The sequence below is a fragment of the Heterocephalus glaber genome, unplaced genomic scaffold (assembly GCF_053883595.1).
Source record: "Heterocephalus glaber isolate CG9 unplaced genomic scaffold, H.glaber_assembly_v1.0 deba00001744, whole genome shotgun sequence".
In the NCBI taxonomy this organism is placed as follows: Eukaryota; Metazoa; Chordata; class Mammalia; order Rodentia; family Bathyergidae; genus Heterocephalus; species Heterocephalus glaber.
Window position 1 is genome coordinate 6,313,322 of NW_028258450.1, and position 16,410 is coordinate 6,329,731.

General features: G+C 48.8%; 2 protein-coding genes across 6 annotated transcripts; one reads left to right on the plus strand and one right to left on the minus strand.

The window, feature by feature from the left end:
• Nucleotides 1-1,213: 1,213 nt before the first annotated feature.
• On the minus strand, nt 1,214-6,372 carry LOC110346069 (uncharacterized). Its single transcript, XM_021245866.2, has 5 exons — nt 5,237-6,372; nt 4,688-4,962; nt 4,178-4,324; nt 1,736-1,867; nt 1,214-1,418 (listed from the first exon to the last, which is right to left on the minus strand). Exons 1-5 carry the CDS (start codon nt 6,370-6,372, stop codon nt 1,351-1,353), a joined length of 1,758 nt encoding a protein of 585 aa, XP_021101525.2. The 3' UTR covers nt 1,214-1,350.
• Nucleotides 6,373-6,521: 149 nt separating this feature from the next.
• On the plus strand, nt 6,522-16,208 carry LOC106007870 (uncharacterized). Of its 5 annotated transcripts, none has more exons than XR_015447098.1 (6): nt 6,522-6,667; nt 7,005-7,183; nt 14,133-14,333; nt 14,552-14,698; nt 15,187-15,320; nt 15,559-15,575. XR_015447098.1 is itself a non-coding variant. In XM_021245867.2 (6 exons), exons 2-6 carry the CDS (start codon nt 7,009-7,011, stop codon nt 15,640-15,642), a joined length of 846 nt encoding a protein of 281 aa, XP_021101526.2. In that variant the 5' UTR covers nt 6,522-6,667; nt 7,005-7,008; the 3' UTR covers nt 15,643-16,208. The 5 variants fall into 5 exon arrangements, 3 of the variants coding, with proteins under 3 accessions (XP_021101526.2, XP_087056559.1, XP_021101528.2); XR_015447097.1 differs by lacking the exon at nt 15,559-15,575 and adding an exon at nt 15,449-15,465; XM_021245867.2 differs by having other exon boundaries at nt 15,192-15,320; nt 15,449-16,208.
• The last annotated feature ends 202 nt before the right edge of the window (nt 16,209-16,410 follow it).

Consider the following 16,410-nt stretch of genomic DNA (forward strand, 5'->3'; position numbering starts at 1 on the left):
CCAAAAAGCCTACAACTTCAAAACAAAAGCTACTCAAAAGTTCCCTCTAGGAAACTAAAAAACATTTCTAAAGGTCCTTTTACAATACACTTGTAAATCCAGGCTTTACCCTGTCCCTGTCACCTGTAAATTGTGCTTCCTCCATCCTCAAAAAGCAACAATAATGTGGACAACATATTTCAACTTCAAACACAAGTAGATGCCTTATATTTTAACCTGACTGTAAAAATACACATCCTAGATCAAGCATCTTGAAGACATTCCCTTAAATGTACCCAGCTCCAGCTCAACCTGTCTCATCTCTCTGACCACCTGCATTCCTCTCTTGAATGCATCCTCATATACCCTTCTCCTGTCTCTTTTACTGATATGTCCTGAAAATTCTTTTTCTGCAGTGGGAGTCAGCAGCCTGAAAACTTTTTTTTGGTACCAGGGATCAAACTTGGGACCTTGTACTTTCGAGGCAGGCAGTAGCACCACTGAGCTAAGTCTCTGGCCCTTGAAAACTTATTTTTAAAAGGTGGGATAGATTCCTTATTTCAACCTTGGGGACCTCTTAGGCCCAGCCTGGTGACAAACCTACAAACCAAGGCCCGGTAGGGATGCCTGGGAATGACATTATTTTCCAGTGTTTTTTTTTTTTTGAGTACCGGTAATGGAACTCAGGCCCTTGTGCTTGTGAGGCAGGTGTGGCACCACTGAGCTAAATCCCAGGCCCATCTAGTGGGGTTTTGACTCTATGCTGCTTAATGGATGATGGTCTGTTAGCCCCAAACCTTCCTTAAAAGGCTGCTACACAGAATAGCCTTCTGTTGAGAGCCTTTGGGGAGAGGAAAGATGCCGTGGTAAAGGGGGAGGTGAAATGTGGGTGGAGGTAAGATTTTCCTCAGGAAGGATAAAGTATTGGTGTTTGTAAAAGGAAGGACTGAAAGCAAGGGAAATGGGAGAGAACCAGCTCTTCAACAAACATTGAACGCTATCTGTATGCCAGGGACCTATGTTCTTGTACCTTGGTTCTTTACCTCAGAGTCCCTTGCTGACTTCGTACCTCACACGGTGGCCCCTCACCTCAGGATTCCTTGCCTCCCCTTCCCGTCCCTCTTTCCTAGATGGCCCAAAGATAGCCAGAAGAGAGGGGTGGCCTTTTCACAAAATGCTTCCAAGGCGCAAAGCTAAATAAAGGAATATTCTAGGCAGAAAATACAGATTATTTAAAAAATCATTTATTATCTGGAATGAGGGGTATCAAGGGGGCTGAAAAAGTACAAGACTCTTGGAGGGGATGGCTCTGGAGTGGGTGCTTGACGAGGAGCCATGCCTGTAGGTCACTGGTGAGACCATTCCTGCGTCCTAAGTCCAGACAGCCTGGAGTGCCAGGATAGACCAGAAATTCATGTAATTCAGATAGGAGAAGAAGCCTGTTTGAGGAAGAGCGCACAGTTGGCGAGACAGAGTTCACTAGCCCAACCCCACCACACCCTGTGCTGCCTAACCCCATCCCCAAACCCGCCTCCCTCACCTAGCCCCAAACCCAAACTCACCTCCATTGCTTACATCACCTCCAGTCTGCTTTCAAATTCAAGCCCAACCCCATCCCCACATCCAGCCCCAACCCTGTCTCCCACCGCACACCTTATCCCTGTCTGCAACCCCACCCCACCCCAAATTCTAGTCCACATAATTCCTAGCTGCATCCCTGAAGCTGTGCCCAAATCCAACCCCTTCCGGCCCAGACCAGTCATCAGGAACAGGAAGATGCCGATCCATGCCAGGTAGAAGCTGATCCCGAGCCTGTAGGTCATGCCTTCTTGCAGGTACCTGTCAGCCTGCCACAGGTAGAACAGGACACCCAGTGCGATGCTAGTCCCTGTGTGAGCACAGATGTTAGGCAGCCAGGAATCAGGTGTCTGAGGAACCCTGCTTGTAGTTGTGTGGCTGGCTGGTTTTTGCTCCTTATTTCCCCACTCTCTTTAACCTTCCCAATCCCATACGTCTGCTACAGGCAGAAAAATGGGCTCCTGACAACGCCATGCTAGAACACACTGGAAGTGCAAGCCTTGGTCTAAAATGGGGTAACGACAGTGTCTAAAAGCATAGGCTTTGGGACTCACAGACCAGGCCTCATCTTGTCTCTGCCCCTCCCCTTAGGAAGCCACGTCATCTCTCTGAACCTCAGTCTCCTCGTCTGTAGAGTGGACATACTCCTAGGACTGTCTCAGGGGGCCGTCATGTAGAGGTATTGAAATCAGTGCACTTCCTGCACATGGCCCTCAATAATTGAGATAGATTATCATTATATTGGGTCCTTAATATTTGGCTTCTGAAGCAATGGACAAAGAGCCCAATTATTCCAGATATTTTGAAATTACATGAATTAAAGACGACTTAGGTAAAGGAAAATCCTTTTTTTTTTCTTTTTCAGACTGTGGAGTTCTTTGTCTTGTGTTATTGAAAAATAACACAGGTGATTTCTGTTTACATAAAACAAGGAATGGACATAAATGGATTCTTAGAGAAGAATGACCTGGTTTAAATGGTGCTTTCTATCCTTTGCACATTATATTTAAACAAATAGGAACACCTGTTAGACCAATTAGATAAATACCAGGAAACAGGAATTTGACTGTTCTTTATTCTAGGCCACACTATCACTCTCCAAAATTGTTTTACTGATGCAACTGAAAGTTGTTATCAATTACTACAAGAGATAGAAAATCCCTCCTTTCTAAATTAAAGCCTCCCTCTCCTTTTGGAGTGTTGGCAGGGAAGTGCAAAACTAGATTATTCTAATCAACACATTGATTTTGTGTTAGGTGGAGTTAAGAGGGTTATCATGGTAAAGATTTGTGCAAGATTTAGTAGCTAACCTCAAGTACTGACATCTTTCTCTTTTTTGAAAGGCAGTCTGGCACCTGCAGTGCCTCATTTGATATGTCTTCAGTCTTGGAAGTTTGGCTAACTCATGTTGTCCTACACATGCTGCCTGAGAGTTCTACCAGGGGAGTGCATTACTCATACACTTTTTTTTCCTCATACACTTTTGACTGGAGAACGATTCTTAGAACAGAGTGTGCAGCTTTAGGAGGGACATACATGGATCAGTGAGGGAGGCAGGGGACATTCACCTAACTGGCAAGATTAGCCAAATCAACCCTGGTGATCAATGGGGTGCTAGGTGTTGTAGCCACATCACCCTCATGTCCAAGTACTGGCATTTTCTTTCCTCCTTTTCAGTAAGAAGGAAAGATTGAATACAGGGCCTCACTCATGGTAGGCAAGTGTTCTGACCCTGAGCTACACTCCACCCCTTTTTATATTTTATTTTATGGCCAAGTCTAGCAAAATCACCCAGGCTGGCCTTGAACTTTTGATCCTCCTGTCTCACCCTCCTGAGTAGTTGGGATTAAAGACATGTTTTACCACATGCAGCCCAAGTACTGACATTTTCTAATTCAATCTTCATTACACCTCCACCTGGTAGGAAATTTTATCTGCATCCCATAGATGGGAGCACTGGCTCAGAAAGATGAAGTAGCTTACACAAAATAACACACCAGCTGTGGTGGTGGGACAGGATCGGGGAGGTTACTGAGTAGAGGCTGGGAATGGGGATGGGTGAGGGTGCCAATGGGTTGTGTAAGGGAAGAGGATGGATTGGATATGGGTAAGAGGAAGGAGATGGGAATGGGTTGGGTTGATTTCAAGAACGAGGTTCACAGGTGATGGGTTGGAGATTGGGATCAAGGTGAAGATGAGGCCAGGGATGGACTGGGGTTGAGTGTGAAATGGAAACTCTCGGGATAGGGTTGCATTGAATTCGAAATAAGTGTTTAACCCTCGAGGTTACATGGGATGTTGAGATTTGTGAAGGAGCTGGGGATGGTAATGGGGTTTGTTTGAAAAGAAGATAGAATCCAGTGGACATTGGGGAAGGGAACGTGGATGAGTTGGAGGTTTGTTGGCAATGGGGATGGAGTCAGAGTTGAGGTTGGTACTGGGCCTGGAGGCGGGGCTAGGGTGGAGGTTGATATTTTTTATTGGAATGGGTTGAGCATGGGAAAGGAGAGAGGACTGGGGCTGGGGCTGCAGGTAGGGTGGGGATGGGGCTGTGTTTCATAATTGGCACTGGCGGGGTACTCATTGTCTTGGTTCCTGAGGAAAAGCCTTAATGCTGTGCCTGTAACGATGCTGCCGATAAAGAGGAAGAAGTCCAGCCAGGGCAGTTTGGAACTGGAGAAGAAGATGAGGAGTCCTAGGGCCACACAGAGGCAGAAGCTGGTGATGCTGGAGATGAAGAAGAAGGCCCAGGCAAGGTCCAGCAAGTCTGTAGAAGGAAGAGAATCAGGAGCACCACGACTGCATTTTCTGGCTCTGAGATTTGGGAAGAGGGTCACCAGCGAAGCTGGCAATCTTCTCCAACTCCCTCCCACAAAAGTTACTCTCATGCTACGAAAGTTGAAATTGGGCTATAAAGAAGTAGCACTGAAGCTGATCCCTCCAGTGTACGCATCTGGGGCGGTGAGGTTGGGTTCCTTGGCAGTGGGAAATCGGGTGGGTGGTGATCATCGTCTTGGAGCTGTGAGGACCATCCCGGAGGAAGAATAAACCATTCCAGGACAGAAGAGAGGGACTCTGGGACAAAGAGGAGGCGGGTTCCCAGGAGTGGTGAGGGTAGAACAGGCCTTACAAGCATACTGGTCATACTCCTTCAGGCAGGAGATGTCAGAACACGCCACAAAGAGGATGGTGTTGATGGGCACGGTCGGAGAGCCAGCAGGGTGCCCAGGGGGCGTCAGTGGGACCTGGAAGTGCATCCAGGGCTGGCCCAGAGAGATGAGACCGATGATTACCAGGCCGGCCAGGTTCAGGACCAGGCTCAGCTGGCGGCTGATCTTCCGGGCCTCATGCAGCAGGCGCCAGCATATGGGCAGCCGTACCTGACGGCTACGGCTTTTCTGAAACCTGCATCAGATCACATGCCGCCATGTCAGCTCTGCATCCAGCCATCCTTCCAAGCCACTGTCTGCTCCGCATCCATCCACCATGCCCTATGCCTCCCAGGTCTTGCCTTGTGCTGTTCCCACCCTCGGGCCAGCCTTGAGGTACAGCTTCCAAGCCCCATCATACCTCCATTCTGATACACCAGCCATGTTGCTGGGCACTGACCTTTGACTGCTGCCCTTCCCCCAGTATCGTAGCCCAGAACTGGGTCTCCTGCCAGGGTCCCTGCCCTCACCTGTGAGAATCGATGCCAGAATCGATGCCCGTGGTGCTGCCTGACAAGAAGTTGAGTGCATCATCAGGACTGGTCTGGTTGAGTTGGGAGCTGAGCTCACTTTCTTTGGGAATCGCCTGGGAGTTCCAGTTAACTGATTCAATGCTGTCAATACTGGCTGTGGGGCTCTGGGTAATGGATGGGGGGACATGGACACTGGGCCGGGTTTGTTTGTTTGTGAAGCTGGGAGTCTGAGTCGATGTCAGGCAGATATTGGATTGGCTGATGTGGCAAACTGAATGAGTATTGTTCAGGGGAGGAGATTCTTGGAGACTGAGCTTGTGACTGTGGTCAGTTAGTGGAGATTCTTGGATATTGGGCTGGTGACTGTGGGTAGTTGGTAGAAGCTCTTGGACAGTGAGCCGGCAACTGTGGATATCAGGTGGAGATTCTTGGATACTGAGCTGATGACTAAGGACAGTTGGTGGAGGCCTTTGGACACTGAGCCGGTGACTGTGAGCAGTTGGTGGATGCCCTTGGATACTGACCCTGCGACCATGGGTAGTAGGTAGAGGCTCTCGGATACTGACCCGGCGACTATGGGTAGTAGATAGAGGCTCTTCGATACTGACCCTGCGACCATGGGTAGCAGGTGGAGGCTCGTGGATGCTGACCTGGTTACCGAGGGTAGCAGGTGGAGGCTCTTGGATACTGACCCTGTGACTACGGGTAGCAGGTGGAGGCTCTTGGATACTGACCCTGCGACCATGGGTAGTAGGTGAAGGTTCTTCAATGCTGACCTGGCTACTGTGGATATCTGGTGGAGGCTCTTGGATACTGACCCGGGGACTGTGGACAGTTGGAGATTCTTCGATTCTGGGCTGGTAGCTGTGGACAGTTGATGAAGGGTCTTGGAGATGGATGGGCTGAGTGCTGACAGCTGGTGGAAGCGTTTGGACACTGATCTGGTGATTGCTGGGGGCCAGTGGAGACTTTTGGGTACTCACTGGTTGGCTCTGGACAATGGGTAGAGGGTGTAATAGGGTGCTGAATTGGGGGCGGTAGGTAATTGGCAGAGAGCCATCAAGCTCATCTTGAGTGTTGCTGGGAGCTAATGGCTGAGCGCTCTGCAGGTTAGATTGAGCCTCCTCAGACATGTGGAGGTGCAGGAAAGGGCCAGGCTCTCAGTCTGCTAACAGCCTCAGTTCTTCCTTCTAGACACCTCCACACCCCCTGGAAGATCTGTGGTTTCCCTCTTGGCTTTAAGCTCGATCCTTCGGCATTTTTGTCACTCTTTGTCTTTATGTTTCCTGGTCTCTCTTGCTGTTGAAGGGCACAGCTCAGGGATTCAACCTGGCCTTCAGCTGGGGCCAGGAGGAGGTTCTATGACAGTTGGAGGGGTTCTAGGAGGTTGGGAGGCTGGCCATGGCCTCAGACTACATCCTACCCTTTGTGAGTGATGTGGGGGCGAGGCCTGGGGCAGAGTAGACTCATGCGGGGTCTGGGCAGAGTCAAGATTGGGTCAAGAAGGGTTCTGCTGGGTCAGCGAGAGGGCAGGCCAGGACCAGGGTGGGGTCCAGGTGGGGGCAGCTGGGTCAGAGTGGGACCAGGCTGTGGGGAGGGCTGCGTAGGGCCAAGTCAAGGCTGGGTCAATACACATCTGAGATGAATCCTAGGTTTCTAGAGGGCCTGAGATGTGACCTTATGATTCGCTCTTCCTACCCGCTGTTTTCCTCACCCCTCCTAGGGCCTCTTCTGAATCAATTTCGTCCTTTTTTCCCTTCTCTAGCTCCATGTCTCTTCTTATTTCCTTTCTTCCTCCTCCCTCTCTGTCCCCATTCACCTCCCCTGGGCCTCAGAGAAGACTGGACCGCTCCTTGCTCTCAAAGATCACCAACTCCAGGTGGGAAGAGGAGGAAGAGCCAGCCACAGCTCGACAAGTGATGGACAGAGGTCTGCAACGTACAGGTGCCCAGCTGTGTGTGTCACCTCTCCTGTGGGGAGGAGTGGGGACTCCCAGATCACTGTGCCCTTTGTGTTCCTTTAGCTTTTGTAGTGACTCGGCAAGAAACCAACTCCAAGCTGGGTGCGGTGGTGCACGCCTGTAATCCCAGCACTTGGGAGGCTGAGGCAGGAGGAGCGCCATGAGTTGGAGGCCAGCCTGGGCTACATTGTGAGTTCAAGGCCAGCCTGAACTATACAGCGAGACCCTATCTCAGAAAAAAAAGAAAACAACTCCACAAACTTTTGTACAACTTAAATTTATATGCATTTTGACATTATTAGATTTAAAAATATTTTTATGACTTCCTATTTCCAAAATATTGGGTTTCCATGTGATATTTGCATACACACATATAACACATTTCGATCATATCCCCCTTTACCCTTCCTTATGCTCTTCTCTCCCTGCGCTTACTTCCCTTTCTCTTATCCCTGCTACTTTCATGCCATCTTTTTATTAAAATTAGATTACAGGGCCAGAAATTTAGCTCAGTGCTTTCACTGGCTGCCTTGCAAGAGCAAGGTCCCGAGTTTGAGCCCCAGTGCCAAAAAAAAAAAAAATAAAAAATTAGAGTACATATGTTAGGGAAAACTGACACTTGATACTTGTCTTTCTGAGTCTGGCTTATTTCAATTAACATGATGATCTCTAGGTCCATCCATTCTCCTGTGAGTGAAATAATTTTATTCTTCTTTATGGCTGAATAATACTCCATGATATAAATCATTTTCTTTATCTATTCATCCACTGATCGGGACCTGAACTTGTGCTGTATCTTGGCTATTGTGAATTGTGCCACAATAAACATGGGTGTGCAGGTACACTCTAACGTGGTGACTTTTGGTTAAATACCAAGGAGCGGTAGAGCTGGTTCCTATGCTAGTTCTCTTTTCAGGTTTCTGAGGAACCTCCATACTGATTTCCATCTTGGGTGTACTAGTTTGCATTCCTACCAGTAGTGTCGAAGGGCTTCTTTTCCCTCATATCCTTGATAACGCCAGGTTTTGTTTTTGCTGTTGGTAGTATTAGGGATTGGACTCAGGGCCTGCACACTGAGCTGCACCCCAGGTCTTTCCCTTTTTTCACTTGAGATTCGAGTCTCACTAAGTGACTGAACTGACCAGGCGGGCCTTGAACTGGCAATCCTTCTGCCTCAGCCTCCCAGAGTGCTGGAATTACAGGCTGGAGCCACCACACCCAGCTGGTGTTTTGTATTCTTGATGAGAGCCCTTCTGACTGAGGTGAGAGGAAATGTCAATCCAGTTTGTTTTTTGAAGTTCCAACAGCTTTATTTGAATTGAAGTTGGTTCTCACTGCATTTGGATTATTTCTCTCCTCTCAGTTTTCATTACTGAAAACTGCCTGAGGCCAGTCCTCCCTCACATCAAGTCTTTGGCTTTGTTTCTCTTGGTATATTAACAAAACAGAATAGTTTAACTCCTATTTTTTTCCTTGTAGTCATTGCACAGAGGCAAATATGGTTATGTCTACTGGTTTTTTTTTTTAAAAGATCTGTTTTAATAGGTCACATTTTGGAGTAACTTTTATTTTATTTACTTATTATTATTATTATTTTTGTTTTTTTGAGGCAGGCTCTTGTCATATAGTCCAGGCTGGCCTGGAACTTACATGATACTCCTGCCTCAGCCTCCCGAGTGCTAGGATTACAGGCATGTACCACCACACCTGGCTGACTACTGGTTTTGTGTTGTTGTTGTTGTTTTTGTTTTTTTGTTTTGTTTTGTTTTGTTTTTTCGGTACCGGGGATGGAACTTGGGACCTTGTGCTTGTGAGGCAGGCAGCAGAACCACTGAGCTAAATCCTGGCCCTGTCTACTGATTTTTTTGCATGATTTTTCTAATAGAGTTTTAAAAAGCCTCTTGTGTCCTATAATTTGCATCAAAATATCAAACACAAACCAATTCATTGGCAGATCAATTTAAATTGACTTAGCCCATTGGAAGACACATAGAAATCCATAGTTCCTCGACTATATTCTTGGGGCTAAACAACCGAAATTAATCTGTAGTTGTCAAGTACCAAGGGGTGGTCAGTCCCGAAAGGCCACTGAAGATCATCACAGGCATTGAACTTAGAGAATTAACCAGGCTTCCATCCTGACAAGAAGGGATGTGGCAGGTGTGTTCAGGAAGATTACTCAGTGACAAGCCTGGAGGTCAGACAGTCACTTACAGCTCGTGTCTTTCCGTGTGAACTGATGTTTGGAGTCAGGTGAAGGGCCACATAGTGACTTATCAGCATCCAGCCCGAAAGGCTTCTCCTCTTGCCATTTGAAATCCAGCAACTTGTAAACTTGAACACGTTGAGTCTCTCATGGTCTCATCTCTCATTATGGTGGCTTTTGTTGTTCTTTCAGGCTGATAATGGCTGTCACACATAAGGAAAAGCGAGAGCCTTTCTCAGTCCCCAAACACACTGGCAAGACAGTGATTAAGCTTTGCTCTTGACAGATTGTGGTCTAGTCACAGGGAGGTGACTTCCAACCTGTTACATGTCAGACGTGCTAAGTTTGTGTCTCCTGACACTGAAGAATGGACTGGAGGCCATAAGAGGTTAAGAGTAGGAAAGGTTTATTGAGAGAAAGCTGGGCCGGGGATCTAGCTCAGTGGTTTCACCGCCTACCTTGCAAGCGGAAGGACCTGAGTTCGATCCCCGGTACCAAAAAAATTAAAAAAAAAAAGAAAGAAAGTAAGAGAGAAAGCTGCTGAGGGACAGCAGGGGCCCCAAAAGTGGGCTGCTACCGAGGCTCTTTGTCCACGGAGATTTTATAGAGCAAAACCACAACTTGGGTAGCTATGGGTCAAACTACAATCTGTAGGATTACAAGCATAGTCACTTAGCTAACATTGATCCAATAGGGAGGGAGGCACGTAGCAAGGGTACATGGTGGAATATCCAGTTACCCTAGCACGATTACTAAAAAGGCTGTCTTCTCCAACATATGTTCTTGGCTCCTTTGTCAAGAATCAGATGGCTATGGTTGTACAAGTTTGTTTCTGTGTCTTCTATTCCATTGGACAACATATCCATCCTTGCGCCAATGCTATTTTGTTTTTGTTACTGTGGCTTTGTAGTATAATTTGTTTCCTTTTTCTTTTCTTTTTTTTTTTTGGAGCCAGGGTCTCACTATGTAGTTCAGCCTGGCTTTGAATTCACTATGTAGCCCAGGCTGGCCTTGAACTCGTGGTGCTCCTCCTGCCTCAGCCTCAGGAGCACTGGGATTACAGGTGTGAGCCACCACACCCAGCCTTTGTAGTATAATTTGAAATTGGGTATGGTGATGCCTTCAGCATTGCTCTTTTTGCTTAGGACTGCTTTGGCTAATCTGGATCATTTATGTTTCCATATAAATTTCAGTATAGTTCTGTGAAGGACGTCATGCGAATTTGGATAGGAATTGCATTCAATCTGTAAATTTATTTCTTTTTGTTTTTTTGAGACAGGGTCTTACTTTGTAGTTCTGGCTGCCCCTGAACTCACTGTGTAGCCCAGGGTGGCCTTGAACTCATGGCAATCCTTCTGCCTCTGCCTCCCAAGTGCTGGGATTACAGGTGTGCACCACCATGCCTGGCCAATCTGTAGATTAATATGGTTGTTTAACAATGTTCTGCTGATCCATGAATATGGGAAGCCTTTCCATCTTCTAATGTCTTCTTGAGTTTTCCATAACATTCATTGTAGAGTTTTTTGGTTTTTTTTTGGTACCGGGCATCAAACTTGGGACCTTGCACTTGTGAGGCAGACAGCAGAATCACTGAGCTAAATCTTCACCTTTTTTTGTTATTGTTGTTTTGGTACTGGGGATTGAACTCAGGACCTTGCGCTTGCGAAGCAGGTGGCAGAACCACTGAGCTAAATTCCCAGCCCATCCCCTGCTTTTTGCTTTTTTTTTTTTTTACCTCCTTGGTTAGGGTGATTCCTACATATTTTCTTTATTAAGGTTGTCCTGAGTGGAATTGTTCTCCTGACTTCTTTCTCAGATAGTTCATTATTGGTATATAGAAAAGGTATTTATTTTTTTTTTAGCGATTGATTTTTTTTTTTTTTTTTGGTACTGGGGATCGAACTCGGGTCCTTGCGCTTGCGAAGCAGGTGGCAGAACCACTGAGCTAAATCCCTGGCCCAGTGATTGATTTTTAAATGTTGATTTTACCCCCTTCTACTTTGCTGAATTTATTAGCGCTAAAATTTTTTTGTGTGTGGAGTCTTTAGGGTTTAGAAATACAGAATTATGTTGCCTGAAGATAAAGATAATTTGACGTCTTCCTTTCCTTTTTTTTTTTTTGTACTGGGGATCAAACTCAGGACCTTGTGCTTTCGAGGCAGGCACAGTGCCACTGAGTTGTTACATCACTGGCACGTCTTTTCCTACTTTTATTCCATTTACTTCTTTCTCTTGTTTGATTGCTTGAGCTAAAGTTTCAAGTACTGTATTGAGTAGGAGTGGTGAGAGTGGATACCCTTGTGTCCTGACTTATTTATTTATTTATTGTTTTTTGAGACAGAGTCTCACCATATCGTTCAGACTGGCCTTGAACTAACTATGTAGCCCAGGCTGGCCTCAAACTCACAGTGATCCTTCTGTCTCAGCCTCCCAAGTGCTGGTATTACAGGTGTGCATCACCACTACTGGCCAGGTGCTACTCTCTATAGACATTTTAATGTTTGTCTTTTTTTTGAGAGAGGGTCTGGCTGAGACCCTCTCTGAGAGAGAGTTCAGGCTGGCCTTGAACTCACGACATAGCTCAAGTTGGCATTGAACTTACAGTGATCCTCCTGCCTCAGCCTCTCCAATGCTGGGATTACAGCTGTGCACCACTATGCCCAGCTTGTAGTTCCATTCTTGTTATTTTCATAGGGTAACTTATTAGAAAACAGGGCTACACAGAACACATTTTCAAAAGACGGTATTGATGTTTACTGTCAAAGAATCTAGGACACATAGGTAATTCTAGTATGTGATTTTCTTTGTATAACAAGGAAAACTAATGAATGGACTTCATCTAGAAAAAGCAAAAATAGGATTTGTACAGGAGAGGAGAGGGAAAATCTGCAAGATCTGCAGATATGTCTATGTCTCTATATCTCACTGTATCCATCCATCCAGCCAGCCACCCATCCACTGATCTATCACATATGTGTGTGCACACACACATGCACTTACAGCGTGAATTCTGTCTCCTTTTCCTTGGGTGCACAGCTGATGAGCCAGCCGCAGTCAGGGTTTTGTGCCCTGAGAGTTCTGGACATTGTGCTATGTCACGTACCTGCTGTATGCCCCAGTTTCCCCAAGTGAAGGTGGGAATCATAATAACAGTGTTGCTAGCACCTCCATCTCAGCTATGCCAAGTCTGCACTTTCTTTTTCCTATCAGTTTCTTGCCACCAAACTGCCCTGTCAGAACATTAAATCCATTTATGTAACGTCCAGGGGTGCCGGTTACACTGCCCTCCTCAGCAGGGGCATTTTCAGCTGCTTTGCTCCATGCTATTCTAAGGTGTAAATTACTACTTCTCTTTTGTTTGTTTGCATTGCTTTGATGAGATTGGCCATCTTTTCACATTGGGATGGACTTTGAACAGCCTATTCTTCCCCTTCATCCCTTCCCTCCTTGAGCATTTGTCTCTTCTGTGCGCTGTTCATGCAGTAAGGGTGTGTGAAAGGCAGTGTGGTTTCCAGCGGTTATCTGAGGCTAGGTTGGAATCATGGCTCTGCCCTTGCCAGCTGTGTGCGACCTTGAGCACACCATTTAACCGCTCTGTTAAATTTTTTAATCACTGGAGATGATAACCATTCAGAGGGTTGCTGGGAGGGCGAATAACACATACAGGCTCTTAGATCCCCTGTGTAATAAAGACCTGCTGAGTTTTACACTTCACAGCTGCTGGCATCAACTCTACAGTTTGTTTCCATCCATCCTCTTTCCTAAATTCCAGGCCCATATGCCCAGCTTTCTCTGAAACCCACCTTGACTGCATCACAGAGGATGAGAAAGAAATTATTATTATTGGGCACCATTCATGTAGTCACTCACTCACTCATTCATTCAGTACTCCTTTTACTTAACAAAGGTCAGAGGCTCTGTACCAGGCAATGCGAGTATGGCAGAAAATGAAATAGATTTGTTTCCTACCCTCCTGGAAGTGTGTTGTGGAGGAAAATTAGTAGCCAAGAAATGAGGCAAGTACTTAATCCCAAGGTCGTGGTATGCCAGTGCAGGAGAAAGGCCTTGCACTGTGGAGTGTGTAATCGGCTGCCAGAGCAGGAACTGAGTGTGGGGGATCAGGATTCAGGGATGGAGGTGTGGGGGAAGGGGACCCTGGAGTTGAAGCCTTAGGGGAGGCCAGGGTGGGTTGGGCAGTGCGTGCTCTGGAGAGAGGTAGCAGCCAGAACTGCATGAAGGCCTGAGGTAGCGAGAGCCCGGGAAGCCTGGTGTGGCTGGAGGTAAGTGGTAGTGGGGAGAGGGATGGGGACGACAGTGGGGAGACTGACGGGGTACAGGCACTTGTGTCCCTGCTTCGAACCCCAAGGTTCGTGCCCTCATGAGCAGACGTGTGTCACAGTCATCTGCCTTGGACTGAGATGTGGGGTATGGACGGTGAAGATGTTAAGAGCAGAGACAGAGCTGGGTTTGGGGGACAGGGACCAGAGGATGGGACTGAAAACAAAGCAGGTAGTCTGAGCTCAGGATGGGGTTAGGGTTGGCACTGGGGATGGGCGAGGGGCTGTATTTGGGGCTCAGGAGGGGGAGAATGAGGTGAGGTAAAGTTGGGGATGGGACGGGGTCAGTGGGGACAGGGACGAGCTGTGGTTGGGATTGGGCAGGGATGGGGATGTGGCTGCAACTGGGAATGGAGAAAGATCCAGTCCCCCAACTCTGTTCTTTCCCAGTGCACATGGTCTTGTCCTGGGAGGAGGACCGCAAGATCGTGCTTCGGATCTGGTCTCTGGGCTTCAGCATCCTCGCGACCCTCATGTTGTTTAGCACGGTAGATGGGCGGATGGCCTACGTGCAGGGCTCCTATACTGGCTACGTGGGCTTCTGGACTGACTGCAGGAGCCACAAGTGTGCCAGCCTAGGTCACGTTACTGGTGCGTGGGCTCTGGAGGCGCCTGTGGTGGGCATCTCCTTCCAGTCCCCCTGGGCAAGGAGCTTAGGGGCTCTGGGTGCGGGAGGGTTGTCTAGAGATTCTCTCCTATGCCTGAGGCTGCCTTTGCCGGAGTGGTTTCTGCGAAGTGGCGTGGTTGACAGGAGTGGGGGATTCTGGAGTCTCTGTGATGACCGTGGATGTTTTTCACCCTCCTCCCAGTTCTCATCCACATGAGCCAGGGCTTCATGATTCTGGCCCTGGCCCTGTGCCTATTCCTCCTCCCCTGCATGGGCCTCTCCTTCTGGTCAGTGTTCCACCGCCTGAACAAGATCGACTCCGTCTTCAGTTTCCTCGGCATCAGCATTGGTAAGTGTTGGCTCGGGCCAGGGGTGCCACTGGCCCCCAGACCCCCTTCCGGCTTTGAGGTGGTACATCCAGCTCCTCCCTCCTGCAGTCTGCCTGTCAGGCCTGCAATGTCTCTTGCTGTGTATCTCAGTCTCTGTCTCTGTCCCTGTCTCTGTCTCTCTCTTTTTTTGTTGTTGTTGTTTGTTTTTGGTACTGGGGATGGAACTCTGGACCTAGCGCTTGCAAGGCAGTCGCAGGAACCACTGAGCTAAATCCCAGGTCTGTCTATCTGTCTGTCTCTCCACCCCGCCCCCCCAAGGGTGTGTGAATGGGGTCTCCTTCCCACATCCTGTTTATTTCCCTTCTCTCTAGGTATCTTTCAGTCCGTCACCTGTGTGCCTGCGTGTGTTTTTCTCCGCTTGCCGTGGAGGGTGGGAGAGGCTGTCTTCTCTTACTGGGCTTCCAGGGGTCACTGTCCAGCCTCCTGTCCGTCTCTGGCCCCACCCCAGTGCAGGGCTCCTGATTCTTCTCAGCTTGACACTCTTTATAGTCAACTGTAAGATGATACAACCGAGGCCCCAGATATTTTACCAGGAGACCTTCTACTCGTGCTGGTGCGCCTGCGGCTTGATGCTGTGCGCTGGTGAGGGCGGGGCCTGGGCAGGGTAGGGGCGGAGTCGGGGAGGGGAAGAGGAGGGGACAACCTCACGGACGGGGAGGGGCTAGGCTGGGGCCTAGAGTCCAGAGCCTGCCAACACCCCCCCCCCCCAGGAACAGTGTCCTACTTAAACCAAGCGGGCATGTGGAGCACAGGGGAGTGCACCACCGAGTGGCGAATGAGCTATCGCCGGTGGACTTTACACCACAGCGCTCTGTTGCAGGGATCCCAACAGAAGGGCACAGACGAGACCCTTGGGCACACTCGGGTCCTGCCCAGTCCTGGCACTAGCCAGGGCGAGTCCTAAGCCCCTCCAAGGAGTAACACTCTAGCTCCTCAGGACACTGACTGGTAACCACGACCAGATGCCACCCCACCACTCTCAGCGCCACCACATCCGGTGGTTAGGGCCCCCTTGAGGCCACACCCTCTGAACATAGCTGGCCATCTCTGCCCCACGAGCCCTGACCCCGCCCACTGGGTCTTCATCGTGCTCCACCCCGGAAGTGCCATACGCTCTCCTCCCAGCTGACACCCTCGGACCTTCCAGTCGACCTTCCGGTCCCTGAGCCTAGGCCTAATGGCTGGTTTCTGTGGCCCCATCCGGGTGCCCAGCCCACGCTCCTAAGCAACTCTCTGTCCTGTCGGCCGGAGGATACGCATCAGAACTTCTCTCGTGGAGATCCAGTCCCACCCCAGCTGTTCACACCTGTCCCAGGTGGACACGCGGCTGTCTAGTATTGGGTGTATCCCGCCCTTCTCCGGAACAGGCTCCTCCCCATTTAGGGTGTGGCTTGTGAAAACGTCCCTCCACCCCCTTCCTGACTTCCCCTCCACAATAAAAGGCAGGCACCGTCCAACCTCTTGAGCTGAGACCCTCCGTCTCCCTCACCTTCCTTGAGAGCAGGGTTGGGGGCAATGTGGCGAACTGGCCTGCATCCCTGACTTGCCCTGTGGGCTGTGAGCCTTTTCCTCCCCTCTTTATTATGTCTAGTCCCCTTCCCTTCCTCACCTTCTTGGGACTGCACAACTGGGAGCCACGAGTGCTGTCTAGCCTCAGCCCAGAGCGTCCCAA